Here is a 17,725-nt window from a genome sequence, read left to right as displayed (position 1 = left end):
TCTTCTTGTTTATCAAATATAATATACTCTCAAAGTTAATCCAAAGTTAATCTTTGACCCAATAACACCTATATAAACCCCATGCCTTACTCAATAAAATAAGTACGAAAATATATATATAAGCTTTTGTTATTATTTTATAATTTTGGTATAAATTTTATGAAAATCGGACAACTATATCATATAGCTGCCATAGAAGCGATCGGTAGATGTTGAGAAAATGAAAAGCTAGGAATGTAACTGTAACTATCAAACTGTAAACATAATAAGTATAGTTAAAATGTAATAAAATAATATCTGCAAGGGCATACAAACTTCGGCGTGCCGAAGTTAGCTTCCTTTCTTGTTTAAACTTTAATTTATCGAATAAAAAAAATATTGATTTAAATAATGCTTTTATTTAAGGGAATAAAAATCCCAAAAATCCGGTGAAAGCTAAACTAAAAGTCTAACTTATTTATATACAATTATTTAATATTTTATAATCAATTATATATATTTTGATCGATTATAAATTGGGTCTTTTTATCCCATTCGGCTTTCCGAAGTAAGCATTCTTTCTTTTTGGGTTTCTAGTTAATGGAATTTTATTAAAAACATCTCAAAATCTACTAATTTTTCTTAGTTTTCCTGTGCTTCTTGTCGCTGCCCATCAACAGTCGAATGGCCAGCCAAATGGCCAGGATTCCAACAACTATAATGACTACAGCAAAGGCAATAACATCCAGCAAATAGAACTGGAACCAGTTAAGGTCCAGGCCAGCAGATCGCATGTGCGGAGCTCCTCCATGCCGGATGACATACTCGATCCAGTAGACAGCGGTTCGTCGTGGCGGCTGCTGTCTATCCCTGAAGATGTTTGACACTCGCTGAATGTTCTCCTTGTAGGTGGCATTATGGATGAGTTGGAGAAGGGAGTGCCTTAGGATCTCCTCGGTGATGGACTGGAAATGCAGACTGATGGCATAACCGCCCAGAACGGCCTTATTCATGTTCAAGTGCTGGACAATAGGAAAGAAAGTCAAGTTTTTCGATTATCCTGATTATAAGTTGTGAGTCCTCTCACCTGGTCACAGTAGAAGGGAATCCCCAGCATGGGAACCGCATAGTGGACACCCTCCTGAGTGCCGAAGAGGCCGCCGTGCGTGATGAAAACCTTGACGTGGCGATGGGCCAGAATATCCGCCTGGGGCAGCCACTTGCGCACCATCACATTTTCAGGCAGCTGTCCAATGCTCTCGTCCTCGAATTTCCAAAGAACCCGCTGCTGGAGAGAACCAAAGACCCGCAGAAACAGGCGCATCATCTCCGGCGGCATGTCCTTGCTCTGAACATTGCTGCCCAGACTGAAGTAGATGGCACCCGCCTCGCCAGCTCCGTCCAAAAAGGTCTGCATGTCCTGGGGAAGAGCCTTGGGAGGATATAAATGCATGCCACCCACTGGCACCATGGCATCCACCGTTGGACGTGCCGTGGTCAGCGGTGCGTGACTGTTGAGCAGCATCACCGAGATTTGACGCTCCATGTCCTTGACTTTTGGCACCTCAGCTGTAAGGAACACGGATGATGAGTCTCTGGAGAGAAGCTTCTGTTTTATGCTCACCTAAGACGGAGCCAAAGAATTCCCTTGTCACCGCATCCATTTTGGGAAAGTAATTGAGCAGCCTGTCCAAATCCTCGTAGAGTGAGGCATACGAGTTCTTCACTCTCTCCAGGAAACTCATGCGATCCGTGAAGGGCATGAATCCATGTGGGACAAAGGACCAAGGCGTGATCAGACCCATCATCTGGCTCATGTGATTCTCGTAGCCCAAGGTGCTCGTGGTGACCACGGGTATCTTGTAGATCTTGGCCAAAGCCAAGAAGGCTTCCTGGTAGAATTGCTCCGCCAAGAGAAGATCAAAGACCCCCTCTATTTTTTTGGCATGGATGAGAGCCTGAACCTTGGGCTGCTTGAGAGCATGTTCCGTGGTCTTTAGACCTATGATCTCGAGCATCTTTAGAAAGTCATAGTTGGTCATGCGTGTTAGCTCGAACAGGTGTTGGGCTCCAAAGTTCAGCTTGACTGGATTGGCATATTCCGAGTTAATGATGATGGATGAGTACGGCTGATCTCATGGATTTGATGTTTCATTTTTTACACTCACCATCGTGCCAGAAATCATAGACCGGTTCGATCAAGATTTCCGTATAATTACTGCCCAGATGTTCTTTCTGCAGAGAGAAGGCCGTGATCATGGTCACCTGATGGCCACTTTCAACGAGTTCTCTCATCAAGGCCGTGTGCATCATGAAATGGGATTTGCCTGGGCCAGGAACACACATAGGATCATAAAGATGTAATATAGTTAGGGAAATTCTTACCTGGAAAGGCGTACACTGCCAGAATCTTGGCTCCTTCTACTAATTCTAGCTGGGAATAGAAGGCCCCAACTAAGAGGATTCCCCATAACAGGCGAAATTTCATTGTTTTAATATTTAAATTTTATGTAAAGTCTTCAATATTTTTTATATTTTCTCTAAGTTGAACTTCTTTCTCCGCTGAAGGTTGTTAGCTGAAAGATAAAAGCTTTTTCTTGTTTATTAAGAGAGTCCTTCGTTCTGGTTCTTGATCTTTTGCCAAAATAACTGCGGAGTAGATGGCTTAAGATCCACAAAAGCTAATCCACTGATGACTTATGCTGCTTATGTCAAAACAAATGCAGTGTCATAACTCCCTAATCCATTTTATATATTGTTATCATCAGTTGACATTGTAAACATTCATCGAATACAAATTGTTTACTTTTACAAAGATTTATTAATATGTAAAACGCCTTCGAAAGTCACGTAATCAGCATTTACAATATAGACTCAAATTTAATTGATGTTCGCGTGCCGGAAAAGCTTTTTCACTCGGAAAACGGCGGAGAATTCTCAGAGAATTCCCAGTTCCTACTGCTGGAACCCGCAATTGAATACTGAACACGAGCTGCAGTTCGATTGCAGTTTTAAGCTGCGTTCCTATGCTGTAATGAGATACAATCCCAGGAAATAAATCAAACACTCTCCATCTCTCAAGCTTTCTTAATTGTTTTATTTTCATTTTTCAAACGTATTTTGTTGCATTTTAAGTAGTGGGGGTGTGTGGGGCTTGGTCCTTAAGAGCTAGGAATTAAGCAATCGATTGTTACATTAAGTGTAATTAAGTTAAATTAGAGTTAAAGATAATATTAGAGTTAATTTTAAAATAAAATTAATTAGTATAACCTAATAATGCGAACCCTCCATATATATTCGATACAAATTGTTTAAATTATTCTCGTCTTTATACAAAAATCACATTCGATTCGTTATGTCTTCGTATTCGCTTTACCATTAAATGTTTACTGAACTTGGTTCGAGTTCAATTAGGCTTTTAAGTGCTAACTTGATATATGCAATTAACAAAACTCCTTCGATGGCTTTTCTCGCTTTTCTTGCTTTTCTCGCTTTTCAATTTCAAAGCTTTTTCCCAGCTCGAAGGTGAAGTTTCTTGTGTGGCGAGCAGGCGGCTGATGGTGAGTTATTGGCATTAGTCTAGGCCTTAAAGCTAAGGAGCTTAAGTGAAATTCAATTTGCGGTTGTACATATGCAGGGGGAGGTGGTGGATATGTGGTCCTGTTCGTCCAGTGTGTTTGTGTGTAACTCTGTGCCTGCTAATTGGGGCCAGTCGTCGAGATAAATGGCCAAGCCGGAAGCTGCTGCAGTTGGTGCCATTCCATATGGTTGAGCATATGGGCGCAGCTCCTCTGACTTTTACCAGCTTTCGCATCCCTTTGTGTTGCTTTTCCCAAAACAAAAAGTAAACAAAAAGAAAACATTTCGAGCTGTGATAAATAATTCCCCAATGACTCCTGCGGCAGCGGCACGTGCTCAGAATCTTCAGCTTCCTAGATGTACTTGGATATGTAACGCTTCTGGATGAGTCTCCCGGCCTTGCGCTTCAGAATGGTGAAGCGTATTAACTGCTAATCGCTGAAGTGCGGTGACTGCGGCGGCACACGTGGGTACAGCTGTGAAAAGAGAAAGAGAGAAAAGGAGTTCGTTGCAGGACGAGTACGTGGAGCTATTTGTTGGACTCACCCCTAGGAGGTTCCGGGGCACGTAGCCCTCCTCGCCGCTGGCATTGCGGGCCCACCACCACTCGTTCTCGGCATCGTCGCCCTTGCGTAGCACGATCAGCGGCTCATTCACATGGAAGGACAACTCATCGCCGTTTTGGGCCTCGTAGGAGAACACGGAGTACACGTCGCCATTGTGCAGGATGCCCAGCTTCTCCTGAATGCCTGTGGGGAAATATAAGAAAACCAAGGAATTAGTGGGAATTTTTACAAAGTTTAAAAGACGCTTTTTGATTTTAAGGTAACAAATTAAAGGAGGTTTATCCTTTAAGCTGATAACATAGGAGGAAGCAGCCTAATATGGCCAAGAACTACCATAAAAATATAAATATTTCGTGGAAAAACTTCTCTAGAAGCCAATCTCCCTTCTAGCTTGAACCCCTTTTCCTGAAAATCCACTCAGACATCATCTGTAAACCTCATTGAAAATCCTTAAACCCATTCCTCTCCCCCACTTACTATAAAGATACTCCGAGCAGCCATCAAAGCCCTCCTCATCCTCCTCGCACTTCTCCGCCGGCGTTTCATGATCTGAGAGCGTGGAGGCAAACAGACAGGCGCCGCTCTCCACCAGGAACTTGACCATGGACAGGTTATTGCAGCTGGCGGCACAATGCAGTGGCGTCCAGCCATCCGAGTCCTGGGCATTCACATCGCAACCGAATTCCACCAGGAATCTAAGCAAGAAAATGATTAATTAAGGGAAAACCAAAAGGAAATTCAAGAAAACTAAGACTAAAAGTGACACCTACTTGACAATGTCAAAGTGTCCCGCACAGATGGCATTGTGGAGGGCAGTGATGCCCTCATCGTTGGCCGCACTGGGATTCGCCACCTGCATGGCCGTCTTCTTTACCAGCTCCAGTTCACCCTCCAAGCTGGCGTCCAAGAGCAGGGCCAAGGGATCAAAGCTGACGCGACGTGCCAGCTTGGGCTTGTTGCCAGTTCCAGTTCGCTCCTTGATGTTGCTCGTTGTGGTTGTAGTGCTGCCGGCAGATGGGGATGTGGTGGCCTCCTGCTGACCCGCCGTTGGGGCCACCATGCGATCTGTTTCATCGGCACTGGATTCACCGCCGCTGCTGGGCGAGTGCTGGGGCGAGGCTTCCGGCGAAGCTGTCGTCTTCAAGGCCTCTGTTGTCTGTCTGATGGCTCCTGGTTCCGATTTCCTTTGACTCTGGAGCTGCAGAAGCGCTGGCTGCTTCGGCTGCCCGCCATTGGAGGCGGCCTTGAGACGCGGTTGCTCGAACAGCGGCTGCTTGCGAATGGTCAGCGGTTTGGCCTTGATGGGCAAGTTGTCGTTGATGTTCAGGGATTGCAGGCCAAAGGTGGCTGCTTGGGTTTTGCTAGATCCCGACGATGATGAAGCTCCAGCTCCTCCTGTTGTTCCAGTTCCCGCTCCCGCTCCTGTGGAGGCTGTTGATGTAACCTCCACTGGCGAGGGCTGTTCGGTGGGCGACATCTTGCTGGGCTTGGGTGGCAACGCCGGCCTGGGATCCGTCATCACCACATTGGGCGCCACTCGGTTCACCTTGGGACTGTAGGTTATCATCTTGGGTATGGAGCTGCCACCGCTGGACACCGAAGTGGGCGCCACACTGCTGATGGGCTTGCGGGGCGGCACTGCCAGGTTGCTTACTTGAACTTGGAGAGGCTTGGAGGCGGCATTGGAGACGGCCATGGCCACGGATTTACTCACAGCTCCCAGGGGCATGCTGTGCACGGTGAGCTGCTGCTGGGTGTTGCGCTCCGATAGGGTTTCGCTGGTCACCGAAATCTCATTCTTCTTTTGCTGCTGATCCTGGTGGCTGCTGTCCTTGGCCGTGGCCTGGTTGAGCTTGCTGATCAAGGCGGAGGCTGAGCTGCTGGAGGAGGAGATGCTTTTCGGGATTTTGCTGGCTGAAGCTGGCGGGGATGTGGCTGTTGCTGCCGCCGCTGCTGCTGTGGTTGCTGCTGCCTCAGCTGTTGCTTGAGCTGCTGCTGCTGCTGCTGCTGCCGCCGCTGCTGCCGCTTCTCTATCCCTCTTTTTGGGTCCCACCTCCGCATAGATATGTGTGGTACTATCCATGGCTTCGGTTTGAGCCTGCTTGCGCAGCTCCGCCTCTGACTTGGATTTCTTGGCCAGCTTGGACTCATCACTCTCACTGCTGGAACTGGGCACTGGCACTGGCACGGAAACGGGCACGGATCCCGCAAAGAAACCACTGTTCTTGACATGCGTCAGATCCTGGATGAGCTGGTTCTGCTGGTTGGTATTGGCCGTGGCCGCCGCATGCTTCATCCCGCCACTAAGATAGCTTGCCGTGCTGGTGATGGTCGACTTTTGGGGCGTGTGGATGAAGGGCTCCACGGCAGCCACATTGCCACGTGCTCGTCCAGCGGCAGCGGCAGCAGCAGCGGCTGCCAGCTGGTTGACCTGTTTCTGGAGGAGTTGCTGCTTCAAGGCGGCCACTCCGCCGCCATGTTTGCCAGTTTGTCCGGGTTGCTGGTAGGCCAAGGTCTGTTGCTGCTTTTGTTGCTGCTGCTGTTGATGTTGCTGCTGCTGTTGTTGTTGCTGTTGCTGCTGTGCTGAGGCTGCTGCTGCTGCCGCCAGCAATTGTGCCGACTGAACATGCAACTGCTGCTGCTGCTGCTGTTGTTGCACCTGTTGTTGTTGCTGTTGCTGCACCTGCTGGAGTTGCTGGTGCTGCTGCTGCTGCTGGTGATGGGTATTGGCCTGCTTCTTGCGCTGCAGGCGCGTCTGCAGCTCGTAGATGCGCTGGTCCACGGAGCGCAGCTCCGCCTGCCTTTGCTGCAAGGCCTCGCGTTGCATGTGCAACCTGGCGTCCTGTTGCAGCGACAGCTGGTTGCGATACTGCAAAAATAATTAAGAAAATATGTAAATTAATACTTTAAAACTTGTTCAATTTAATATTAAATTAAAGCTATACATCTAAGTCACCTTTAATTGCACGTTTTAACACCCTCGCTAACCACCAACGCTCATTAGTTAAGCCAGCGAAGTGGAATTCTTGTGGGAAATGCATGCAATTAAAGGCAAAAACTATGTACTACAAATTATAAATACTATATATTATATAATATATATTATATACACTCAACTTACCATCAATTCGCGTCGCAGCTTCTCCAGTTCGCGGGAAGCCTGCGGTGGCAGGGCTTGGCCCACGCCATTGCCTGTGGCTGCCAGTAGATTCACTGGACATCGGCGGTCACGTCTTAGCTCCTCCAGTTGGCGGGTTAAAGCCTCCACTTTGGCCACCGCCAAGCTAAGCTCCTTTTCCTTCTCACTAAACAAGGCTCGTATAGAGTCCAAGTCATTGCCTAAAGAAAATAAATGTAAGAAAAATAGTAAATTATTTTATATTCAAGATTATCAAGTAAGTTTCGTAAAAACTACGCCTAATTTGGCCATTTAACATGCTTCCGGTTAATAGGTGGCCATTAACCATTAAATATAAATTAGGTAATAAAAGTGAATGGTGCACATTTGTTGACCACTTCCTTTTAGGCCAATAAATTGTGGCTTATTGAGATTTATTTGGGAGTTACATGACTGAAATAGGAATAGGAAATCGGAGATTTTTGTTTGATTTTAAGAAGAGATTTTTTCATGTTTTAATTTGTGTGTTTAAATTTAATTTTAAGTTGGAGATAATAAAGGAGAAAACTTAAGAAATTATGGAATTTAGGTGAAGGTTTCATGCATAAAAATGTAATCTATCTTCATGGGCTTTAATTATCTACAAAAATGTTTTAAACTTTATAAGAAGATGAATAATAATATTCGAAACCCTTCTCTTAATTCATTTTAAATTAATTAAAAAATATTTATAGTAAATATATATGATTTGTGGCTATGGTTTCTCATTTAAAAGTATTTAATATACACAAAAATATGTTTATTTTTATAAGAAATGAAAATCCTTTCATTATCCCTAAGAAAACCCATTTAAGCCCAAGTAAATATTTATCTAAGCTCAGGATTATTATGTTTCATTAAGGATGCCTCTTAAGAGGCCAAGTATTCCTCATGGAAAACCCGCAATTAAATAATTTTAGTCTTAATTCAAAGCGTGGCCATTTTCCAAGAGGTTTTCCAACACCCTCTCTTGCTCTCTTAATCAACTCGTTATGGCGATCCATTCGTTAGCCGCACTAACTATTTTATAATCGTCGACCGCCTGCTGGTCCTGCCTGCTCCCGCCTTCTGCCGCTTTCCTTTCGTGGATTCCGATTTGGATTTGGGTTGCCTGTTCAAACTAATTACGGCCACAACACAGGGCGCCAGCTCATTAACATAATACCCCTGTATAGTATCCCGAGTGTGTGTGTGTGGGGCCAACATCTTCTTAGCCATTTTCAGGAGGTGTTGTTACCGCTACCACCGCCCACAGGCAATCATAAAGGACAACAAAGTGGCACACATACATAAATTAAATTCACACACGCAAAGAGAGAGAGGGGACGAGGATAAAGGCCAGCCAGCAGCACTCAACACGGTTTTAACACATGTTAATTCACCCAGAGAACCCCTCTTCTCCACTCAGCCAACGGTGCTTAACTCAATTGGAGGGGGGGTTAGGGGAAGCTTAGGACGCGGGATAGGATATCCCAAGCAGATGCACTTGGCGGCACTTTGCCACTGTCCTTGGAATAACCCTCCTGGGGAACAAGGATCCGGGCTTCGAAGCCCAGCTGGCACCCCTCTTGAGGTACACTGCTGGAAAAATTGCAGTAATGCAGTTTGTAGAGTTGCACTTTAAATTCTCACAATTCTTAAAGGAAAGCTTACTTAATTGTTTATTTAAAAATTAATTAATTATTCCAAAAAGATCTTGGCAAAGGCAAGAAGACTTTCCGAATTCCTTTCTTCCCTTTGTGTGTTTTATATTTAGTTTGCCTTTGAAATTCTTATAGTTTCTGGCCAAAAATACACTCTAATAGTGTTAAATTAATTTTCAAAATTAAATAACATCAATTTATAATATTGTTTATCTAGTCCAAGGACCTTCACCTCCCTGATTAAGTATTAAAATTTAGCTAGACGGCTATTAAAATGCAAATTTCTGAGTACTCAATTTAATTTGATTAAGCGAATGCCACACTGTGAGAAATAAGGAATGAAATAAATAAATAAATTATATAGAGTACACAAAAAAAGTGTTAATAATATAAAAACAAATAATAGACAAAACACCAAAGTTTATGAGAAACTAAAATAAATACTAATTTATATATTAAATCAACTAAATCCCTTCAATATAATTATTAAAAGATATGTTAAGAAATTCCTAATTAGAATTCAAGTTCTATAAACTATTTTCAAATTAAAAATATATATTTCAAGCTCATTGAGCTCCCTATAAAGCCAAGTCCTTAAAAACTAATACATTTCCTTTACCCAAAAAAATCATTTATAAGTTCAAATCGAATTGAATAACATTTCTACTCAAAGCCACCCTAAGCTCCTGGCTTAACTTTATAAATCCCTTTTCCCCACATTAATCAACCTCAAAAAAATCGCGATAAAATATTTCTTATATTTTTTATAGAATTTTTTTCTAAAGGTGTACTCACTCAGCGTGACATTGTAGGTCTTCTGCAGGTCCACTTGACCCCGCAACGCTCTCAGGCGCCTCAACTTGGACTCCTGTGCCTCCACGCGCTCCCTTAGCCGACGGAGCCGTTCGCCCTCCGCACTGGCAACGGCGCTGCGCACCTCCTGCGACTTGAGGAAGCGCAGGCGCTGCTCCTTGGTGGCCAGCAGCTGGTGCTGGCTGTCGATTTGCTGCTGCTGTCTCAATGCCATCGCCCTCAGTTCGGCTGACGTCAGCCTGCTGGGCACCTGCAATGTGGAGAATTAACGAGGGATTGGGGATTAGGATTATACGATTGCGATTAAGGAGGCGTGAGTGTGTGTCTGTGTGTGTTGGGTGCAAAAAGTGTCAAATGAAATTTTCACAATTTATAATCCTAGCGAAACCCACAGCCTAACCTCCATGGAAAACTCAACTCAACTCAAAAGTCAAACGGAAAGTTGTCAACGTTCGTGGTCAGCCATAAATCAAGTTATGCTTAAGCTAATTTCGGCTTTTTGTTGCTTCGCAGATTGGATTTTCTCGGGAGAAGATACTCACATTCAGCTTGGGCTCGCAGGTCACCACCACCACGCCGCGCACGGAGGAGGAGGAGCCCGAGGAGGAGCTCGTAGAGCCTGTCGATGATGAGGATGATGACGACGACCTGGGCACCGGCATCAGCGAGGCGGGCGGCATCTTGGGCAGATTGCCGGAGACGGGTCGACACACGCAGGTCAACATTTTCGACGCGCTCTTTGAGTTTCGCTTTACTTTGGTTTTTGATTTATCTTTGATTTATTTGAATTTTTGGGGGGTTTTCGTTGAGGTTCGGTTCTTGTTTAATGCACTGAGAGAAACCGACAAGCGTTTGGAGGTGTATTAATTTAAACCATTTCGTTTCTTATTGTTTTAATTTGCTAATTGATGTAAGGAATTGGTTTAAGGTGTTGTTTTAATTATATATATAATATTTAGTCAATATTTTATAAAGCGTTTATTTTCTGGCGCATTTTTTCGATTCATTTAGTCTTAGAAATATACCAAAAAAAGGTTCTAATTAATTATAATACCCTGCAAGGGCAAGGGTATTGTAATTTCAGTCAGAAGCTTGAAAATCAGTGAAGGAATCATTTCCGACCCCATAAATCATATATATTCTTGACCAGCATCAACAGGCGATTCTTTCTAGACTTTTTCCGCGGAAAAAAAATTTTGGCCATTTTTTTGAAAAATTGGTAAGGGGTTACATCATTAAAGTTGGCAAAAATCAACAAAATTTTGAATTTCTAAAAATTTTCAATTTAGTAAGCAGATTTGTTAACCTAATAAAAACTAACACAAAACTGTTTTCCGATTTGAAATTAATGATTTTTTGGCTTATTTACGATAGATTCAAATTTGGTCCTCTGAGTCAGGTGCAAACAGGAAGGGTATACAAACTTCGGGGTGACGAAGTTAGCTTCCTTTCTTGTTTTTAGAATTAATTAAAATTAATTGTCCAAGGAAAACTTTCATAAAACGTATATTAATATCCCCCTAGAATATTTTTTCTAACAAGAAAGTAATTTAATTTCAATTATTCAAACTATTTTTAATAAATTCTTTCTACCCCCATTTTCCTCAAGTGCATTCTTTGCTTCCTCCTTTGTTAGTTGCAAGTGCATTCAGTGGAATGTGCGATAGTGTCCTTGACTGCAGCAGGAGCAGCAGCAACGGCATCAAAGCAGCAGCCAAGCAACAGCAGGAACAGAAGCACCAAATTTGTGTGTTATTTTTTTATTGTTCAAGAAAATATATAGCCGCGGACCGTGCTCCCCCCCATCGAACAAGAGAAGGAAGCCAGGGGAAAGTGAAGAGAAAACCCAGTGGCAGCCAGTGGGTGCCAGCTGGCGCCAGTGCCTCCGCCTTGTACTCGTTAATGGATTTTCAATTCAGTGCCTGATTGAAAGCACACACAAAATGTGTGTGTGCCTCTGTGCGTGGGTGTTGGAAAAGTGCACAAGTGTGTGTGGGCGTCTGACCCGCCTGCATGTGGTTGTGCGAGGGTGGTTTGAGGGGTTTCGCTGGGTTCTGGGTTCAGGGTTCTCTTTTGGGTTTTCTGCCTTTCGGGGCAACTGTTGTATGTAGTGTTTGCCGAGTACAAAGTGCGCCTGTTTGGTGTGTGTATTGTTCTTGTTGTTGTTGTTGCTGTTGGTTGTCAGTGGCAACGGGCGGCCGCCCCAAAACAGCCGTGACAATAACAACACTCGATGAACTACGAAATATAACATAGTGATGACAGAAAAAATTTAAGAAATAAAAAAGAGAGAAATTATGATTTTTGGGGAATATTTTCAAGGTTTTCTAAACATTTTTAGGGGTTGCCTTAAGCTTTTTATCTAGAAATTATTTTTTAAAAATTCCAGAAAATATATTTCTTACATTTCCATGCACTTGAAGTTATTTAAAAACTTTAAAAATTACATTTTTCAATAACTAAACCGCTTTTCCACCACAAAATGAAACATCATTGCTTCTATATTCCACGTACTCTGGAACTGAAAACAACGACCAGCAGTTAAAGTCATAGTAGTCATAGTTGCGTGTACATAATCGCTGGCACTTGCAATTACATAAAGGATACGGACCCCACTCTGGGTGGGGCGCTTGGAAAAAAAAATATGGAAAACCGGATAGCGGCGGATCTCTAGACCTAACACGACACAAGTCACACAGGCCAATGAGAAAGAGTACCAACCCACATCCGACCAACCCACACCCCACTCTCCCACTATGTAGTACACAATAAATACACACTCGAAGGACTAAAGACCGACAGCAAACAATAAAATGCCGTCACGAGGATTGGCCATGGACACACGTCCCACAGTCGGCCATCGAGTATCCTGTCTACTTCACGCCAAAACACTGAGGATAAAAGGGTTGCAAGGAATCAAGAGAATCATTATAGATTCACCATTTAATAGGGAATGCAATTGTAGGATAAATAAAATATATATATATATTAAATTGAAATTAATAAGGGAATTAAAAGAATAAGTACTTAATGTTCCTCTACTTTATACAGAAAAATGTTTATAATAAATTGAATTTTTAGTTAACCTTGAATATTAAGTATTTTAGCTTAAATTATATAGAAATCTGGGTTATCCCTTTCAAAATTATAATAAATATTCCTAAAATGTATAATATTTTCTCTGCCTGCCTTGCAGCTTAACCAGCCAAGTGCTCGCACTTGTTCTGGCCTCGCCAAGAGTACAATTGGCTTGGGTCACCATCATCATCAACATCAACATCAACCTCCTTATCGCCAGGGACGAATTGATGATGGCGATGAGGACCACGATGATGGCGGACTGCAATGGATTGCCCAGGCAAGAGCTGCTTCAGTTTTGAGACTCACAAGATGATCGGACGGACAGTCAGGGACTGGGACATCCATCGACTACTGCATTGGAGCAGGGAGTCACCTCGTCGTACTCGAATTTATTGCCCCCCTTTATTCTGGGTCACATTATATCCGGCACTGTGGCATATAAAAAAGAGAAACATTACGGCGTAATGATACTCCAAAAGAAGAGAAAAATAAACAGCAGCAGAGACATATGTTTGTCCTCGGGACAGCGCGTTTCGCAGCCATAAATCACATGTAAAACAGAGACATCAAATGTCCGTCCGACAGAGTTGACTTTACGTTTACGTTTACGTCCACGTTAACTGATCTTTCAAGGCGACATTGCCATTGCCATTGCCAGCTGTCATAAAGTTGGCCATAAGCGGTTTGTCAAAACTCGCTGGCACAAGCCCACAACTTTGGCAACTACGAGTATTTAGGGCCAAGTTGCTCAGTATATAGTATATATATATGTAGCCATAGTTTTAACGAACTTGCTGGCAGCGTAATGAATTAATCTACTTTCCACCGATGCCATCTGCGCAAATATTTGCTCAAAAAAAAAACATAAAAAAAAACAAGGAAACAAAAAAGCAAAAGCAAGAGCGAAAGCGAAAGCAAACTTTGCCGCAGATGAAACTTGTCGAATGCATTGAGAAAGACCACAGAAACCATAACCAAAAGGCTCGAGGAAAGGACGCCGCTGAATGTATCCTGTAAATTCAATGTTGCGGCGGCAGCCAGCGTTTTCGAGGAATATTTTCCAATTAACAAAGTTTGTCATAATAACTCGCTCGCTGGCTGGAATCCCCAGCATGTAACGAGCAATGTGCTCTGTGTCCTCCACTCCGTCTCCCCTGCTTCTCCCTTGACTCTATTTACATTTTTGCAGCCATTTATGGCGCTGACGAAGCTAAGCAGCGGGAACAAGGCACAGGACAAGGGAGCACTGGGAGCAGCAGGACTAGCAGCAGAGGAATCGGCGACGAAGGACACTCTATCCGCTCCCAGTCATAGGAATTTCAAGCATTTTCGCTGGCACAGCGCTAAAAGTGAGACACAGGGGAAAAAGAATCTGCTAAATTGAAAACAAATAAACTATATCCTTTTTAAATTAGTTTATTTTGTTTATTAATTAAACTATAAGAAATATTTTCATCAAGGTAAATATCTTTAAAGGAACTCGGAACTAAATTCACTCTTAACTAGGGCAAAAATACATTTTAAACATGTTTTAGAAATTATAAAAATACTCACACCAACACAGCAAATCTTGGTAAATAGTATAAAATATTTTACAACATTTGTTCCCCAAAATGAACCCCCTATTTCTCTCACTGCACCGCTAGAAGTGGGAGGCAAAAACGCAACTATTTATGTTGCACAGCGACGACGAAGTACCCCTTTTCTATTCGAACAAAAACGAATAAGAGGGCGGTGGCGGCGGATCGCGTGCAGGGGCGTGGCAGAAGCCAACCAATATAATTGTACATTGAAAGATGTCGGGGAAAAGTCGCGACGTCGTCGTAGTCGTTTGCCATTGTATAAATGCCACCGAACTTTCGTGTGTGAGCGAGGAGTTTGCTGTATTTTGCTACTTGGCGTTGGAGCAACAAGCATTTTATTGATTTTAGCCCTTTTTCAGGCGACTCTTTCTTTTTGTTTTCCTGTTACCAGTTATATAGAGGTGGAAGGGGAAGTAAAGTCGGAGGACTAAGGACTAAGCAGGACATCGCGTGCGCGTTTACGTTTATTGCTAATTTTTTCCTTTTCTGCTCCACTTTTCCTTCCTTTGGCTGCCATGTCGCAATAGCTCTTTGGATTTCCCCAGTGTTTTTTCTTCGCCTTCGCCTCCGCCTCCTTCTTTGGGCCGGACAATGTCCTTGCTGCACTATTTCCAAATCGATTACAAACAGGATATGCACTGCGGAAGCCTGTTTGATGGCAAGTGCCAGCCGCAGTGCACAACGCCGAGCGGAGAGCGATTAGGGGGCACAGGACGCACACACATCCGGTCCTGATCCCGTCACGGATTGGATTGCCTGTCCGCCATCTCTCTTAGCCTTTGTGGCCATTTTGTATTTTAATTAATTCCAGCAGGTTGCCAGGGCAACGCAGGGGAGCAGGGGGTTGGACAGGTGAAAGTTTTGCCTATACTATATGTAGTATATCGTATATATAGCGAGGAAATGTCCGCAACTTTGGCAATTTGTGTGCACCGATGGGAGACGAATGAGCCCCGCTGACGACAACGAGACAAGGACATGGACACGAACACGGACACTGACAGGGACAGGAACACACCAGCAATCCACATTCTCACATGTAAATACCTGTACAGGTATAAACTGAGGTGTACTTGTATTTATTTCAGGGCTACAAGCTCGCCAAGTCGATTGAAAAACAAAGTCTAAACCTTTATCTCTTGAAAAATATTAATTTACATGTTAAACAAAGGACTTCTTTAATTATAAACCTTACAAAGCTCTACAATTCACCACAAAAACCAACTAATTTACAGTTGTCACAGGTTTTCAGGCCAGAAATACAAATACAAAAAACAAAAAACTCCTCACAAAATTATCCTTTCCATATAAAAACCTCACTGTGTTTGTCCAGAAAAACAGGGCAGTGATTCAAAACCACTATATGAACCGCAAAACCCCAACCAATTGGTGACTGTGACAGTTTTGCAGCCCTGATAAACAGACACACTCACACACCACTCACACACACTCTATATAGTGTGGATATATAGTGCATGGAACCGCACACATATGGTAAATGCGACAAGGATCCTTCGCCTTTGGCTGGCCGAAAAATCAAGCTTCACTTTTCGTGTTAGTTACTGGAGCAGACATTAGTGGCACTTCGGGTGCTCCTCCTTCTGCTCCTGTCCATGGCAAACGGTTTGTTCCAAGTGGTTTCAGTTGCGAGTGGCTTTTGGCCCCGGCAAAAAGTTTTGCACACTCATGTCAGGGAATGGGAAAGGGGACCCCAGGAGAAGCCCCCACAAGGGTCTACGTCTCCGACGGGCTGCTGAGGGGCTTAAGTCGTCGCTCACGCGAATCTCTCTTAGCACTTCTCACACTCTGGCAAAAATATTTTGACGTACTGGTGATGTCCGGCGGACTGCTGCGGTTGCGGTCCAGTTAGGTTCTTTCTCTTTTTCTTTTTTTTTTGGGTAAAAGACCATCACACACCGTTTGGAGCCAAAGCACGCGTTGTAATTCGTACTGCGAGTTCGAGTCCCAAGACCGTGTCGGCTTTTTTCACGTTCTTTTTTTCCGTTTTTGTTTCGTGGCAAATGCTTAACACTCAACAAAGTTGAGAGTTGAAGCAATTTTCCGCAAGAGTAATTAAAGCAAAGGGGAAAGCAGCAGGTCTTTTTGGGGGCGGCTGCCTGTGGGGGTCACTTTTCACGTGAGCAGCCGCCTCTGACCTGTTTCAAATGAGCGAAAAAATAACGAAGCGAATTGCGAGTGCGTTCAAGGTCACAGAAATGTGCGAGAATTAAAGGGGAAACGAATTTGGAAGTACCTAGAATATACATATAGTACCCTGGATATAGTTTATATGAGTTTTAAGGGGTTAAACAGAATTTAAACCTTGGTAATTCTAATTTTTAAAGCGTAAAAAAAGTGAGAAAAATTCTTAAAAATTTACAAATTACTTCGATATTTTGTAGATGAATTTATACATTTTTTTTTGGCTTTTACTTTATGCCAAATAACAGCAATCTATCAATAGAATCAAGCCATATGGCTTCTTAATTTTCACAAAAGAAATTCCCTCTGACAGGAAGAGTTGTGTTTAAAAATATTTAATAAATAAATTATTAAATATACATATAAAATACTAAAAGAAAAATATGCAAACACACTTTAACTAACCAAAATCTAACTGCATTTCCACACCGAACCTAATTAAAAACGCTTTCGGCCCCAAAAAATCTACCATCAAGGCCGAAAGTCACCATGACAAATTGAATAATTGAGGCTTAGACTCTCGCCTTGGCTGTAAAGACCCAGCATGAACCCATTTACAAGGCATTTTTCCTTGGAAAAGGAGAGGAAAATCCAATAAAGTATTTCGCAGTGAAGCAACTCGATTCGATTGCATACTTTTCAGGGGCCGCAAAGTGAGAGAACTTTCCGGATATATTGGATGTGGAATTTTCTGTGTGTGTGTGTGAAAATGACTTTTTCGCCCATTGAAAGCAATAAAAAATTCAGGTAGGGCACTCAAACCCTGTCAAAAAGAAAAACCCACTTTGGCTTTATAATAAAAACCTCAAACCTCAGATCTAATATATATTTGCGTCAGCTTATTGGCATTGCAAATAATTTGCGTTAATTAAGTGACTGTCAGGACGAGGGAAAAAAAACTATATGGGGAGTGAGAGAAAAGGACGAGGACGAGGGATGATGACTCTGTCGAGGGTGTGTCAATGTCGCACTGCACTCGTTATCGACTGTTTGGCAACTTAATTGCGTTTGCTTTTGTAAATTTAATTTTAATTTAAAGCTTTATTGAATTGCGTCGCGGCTTCTGTGATTTCCAATCCCTCTTCTGCTCAGCTCCTCATCCTCATTTATGGATGACAACGT

At 43.1% G+C, this 17,725-nt stretch overlaps 2 protein-coding genes across 7 annotated transcripts in view; both read right to left on the bottom strand.

Moving 5' to 3' along the window:
• Positions 1-477: 477 nt before the first annotated feature.
• Ugt49C1 (UDP-glycosyltransferase family 49 member C1) lies at positions 478-2,954 on the bottom strand. 4 transcript variants are annotated; one of them, XM_017177672.3, is made up of 6 exons: positions 2,845-2,954; positions 2,365-2,569; positions 2,148-2,306; positions 1,604-2,065; positions 1,067-1,548; positions 478-1,001 (listed from the first exon to the last, which is right to left on the bottom strand). In XM_017177672.3, exons 2-6 carry the CDS (start codon positions 2,465-2,467, stop codon positions 612-614), a joined length of 1,596 nt encoding a protein of 531 aa, XP_017033161.1. In that variant the 5' UTR covers positions 2,468-2,569; positions 2,845-2,954; the 3' UTR covers positions 478-611. The 4 variants fall into 4 exon arrangements, with proteins under 4 accessions (XP_017033161.1, XP_017033157.1, XP_017033159.1 ...); XM_017177668.3 differs by having other exon boundaries at positions 2,786-2,941; XM_017177670.3 differs by having other exon boundaries at positions 2,365-2,555; positions 2,786-2,941.
• A 100-nt stretch (positions 2,955-3,054) lies between these two features.
• ASPP (Ankyrin-repeat, SH3-domain, and Proline-rich-region containing Protein) overlaps positions 3,055-17,725 on the bottom strand; it is a 42,182-nt gene continuing 27,511 nt past the window's right edge. For 2 of the 3 annotated variants that reach the window (XM_017177978.3, XM_070284081.1), the window contains exons 3-8: positions 9,720-9,987; positions 7,246-7,463; positions 4,895-6,993; positions 4,602-4,819; positions 4,105-4,307; positions 3,055-4,034 (exon numbers count right to left, since the gene is read on the bottom strand). In XM_017177978.3, coding sequence (XP_017033467.1) covers positions 3,990-4,034; positions 4,105-4,307; positions 4,602-4,819; positions 4,895-6,993; positions 7,246-7,463; positions 9,720-9,987 — 3,051 coding nt within the window. In that variant the 3' untranslated portion in view covers positions 3,055-3,989. Of the gene's footprint in view, positions 4,035-4,104; positions 4,308-4,601; positions 4,820-4,894; positions 6,994-7,245; positions 7,464-9,719; positions 9,988-10,279; positions 10,478-17,725 lie in introns of those variants that run through there. The other variant, XM_017177977.3, reaches the window with a different exon arrangement.

Source organism: Drosophila kikkawai, chromosome 2R (assembly GCF_030179895.1).
Source record: "Drosophila kikkawai strain 14028-0561.14 chromosome 2R, DkikHiC1v2, whole genome shotgun sequence".
Taxonomy (NCBI): Eukaryota; Metazoa; Arthropoda; class Insecta; order Diptera; family Drosophilidae; genus Drosophila; species Drosophila kikkawai.
This window is presented reverse-complemented; position numbering and strand designations above follow the sequence as displayed.

Coding starts and splice junctions, on each gene's coding strand:
- Ugt49C1 (XM_017177672.3), bottom strand. CDS start 2,467: ATGAAATTTCGCCTGTTATGGGGAATCCTCTTAGTTGGGGCCTTCTAT. Junction 1,549..1,603: donor ATTCTTTGGCTCCGTCTTAG/GTGAGCATAAAA, acceptor TGTTCCTTACAG/CTGAGGTGCCAAAAGTCAAG. Junction 1,002..1,066: donor TTCCCTTCTACTGTGACCAG/GTGAGAGGACTC, acceptor CCTATTGTCCAG/CACTTGAACATGAATAAGGC.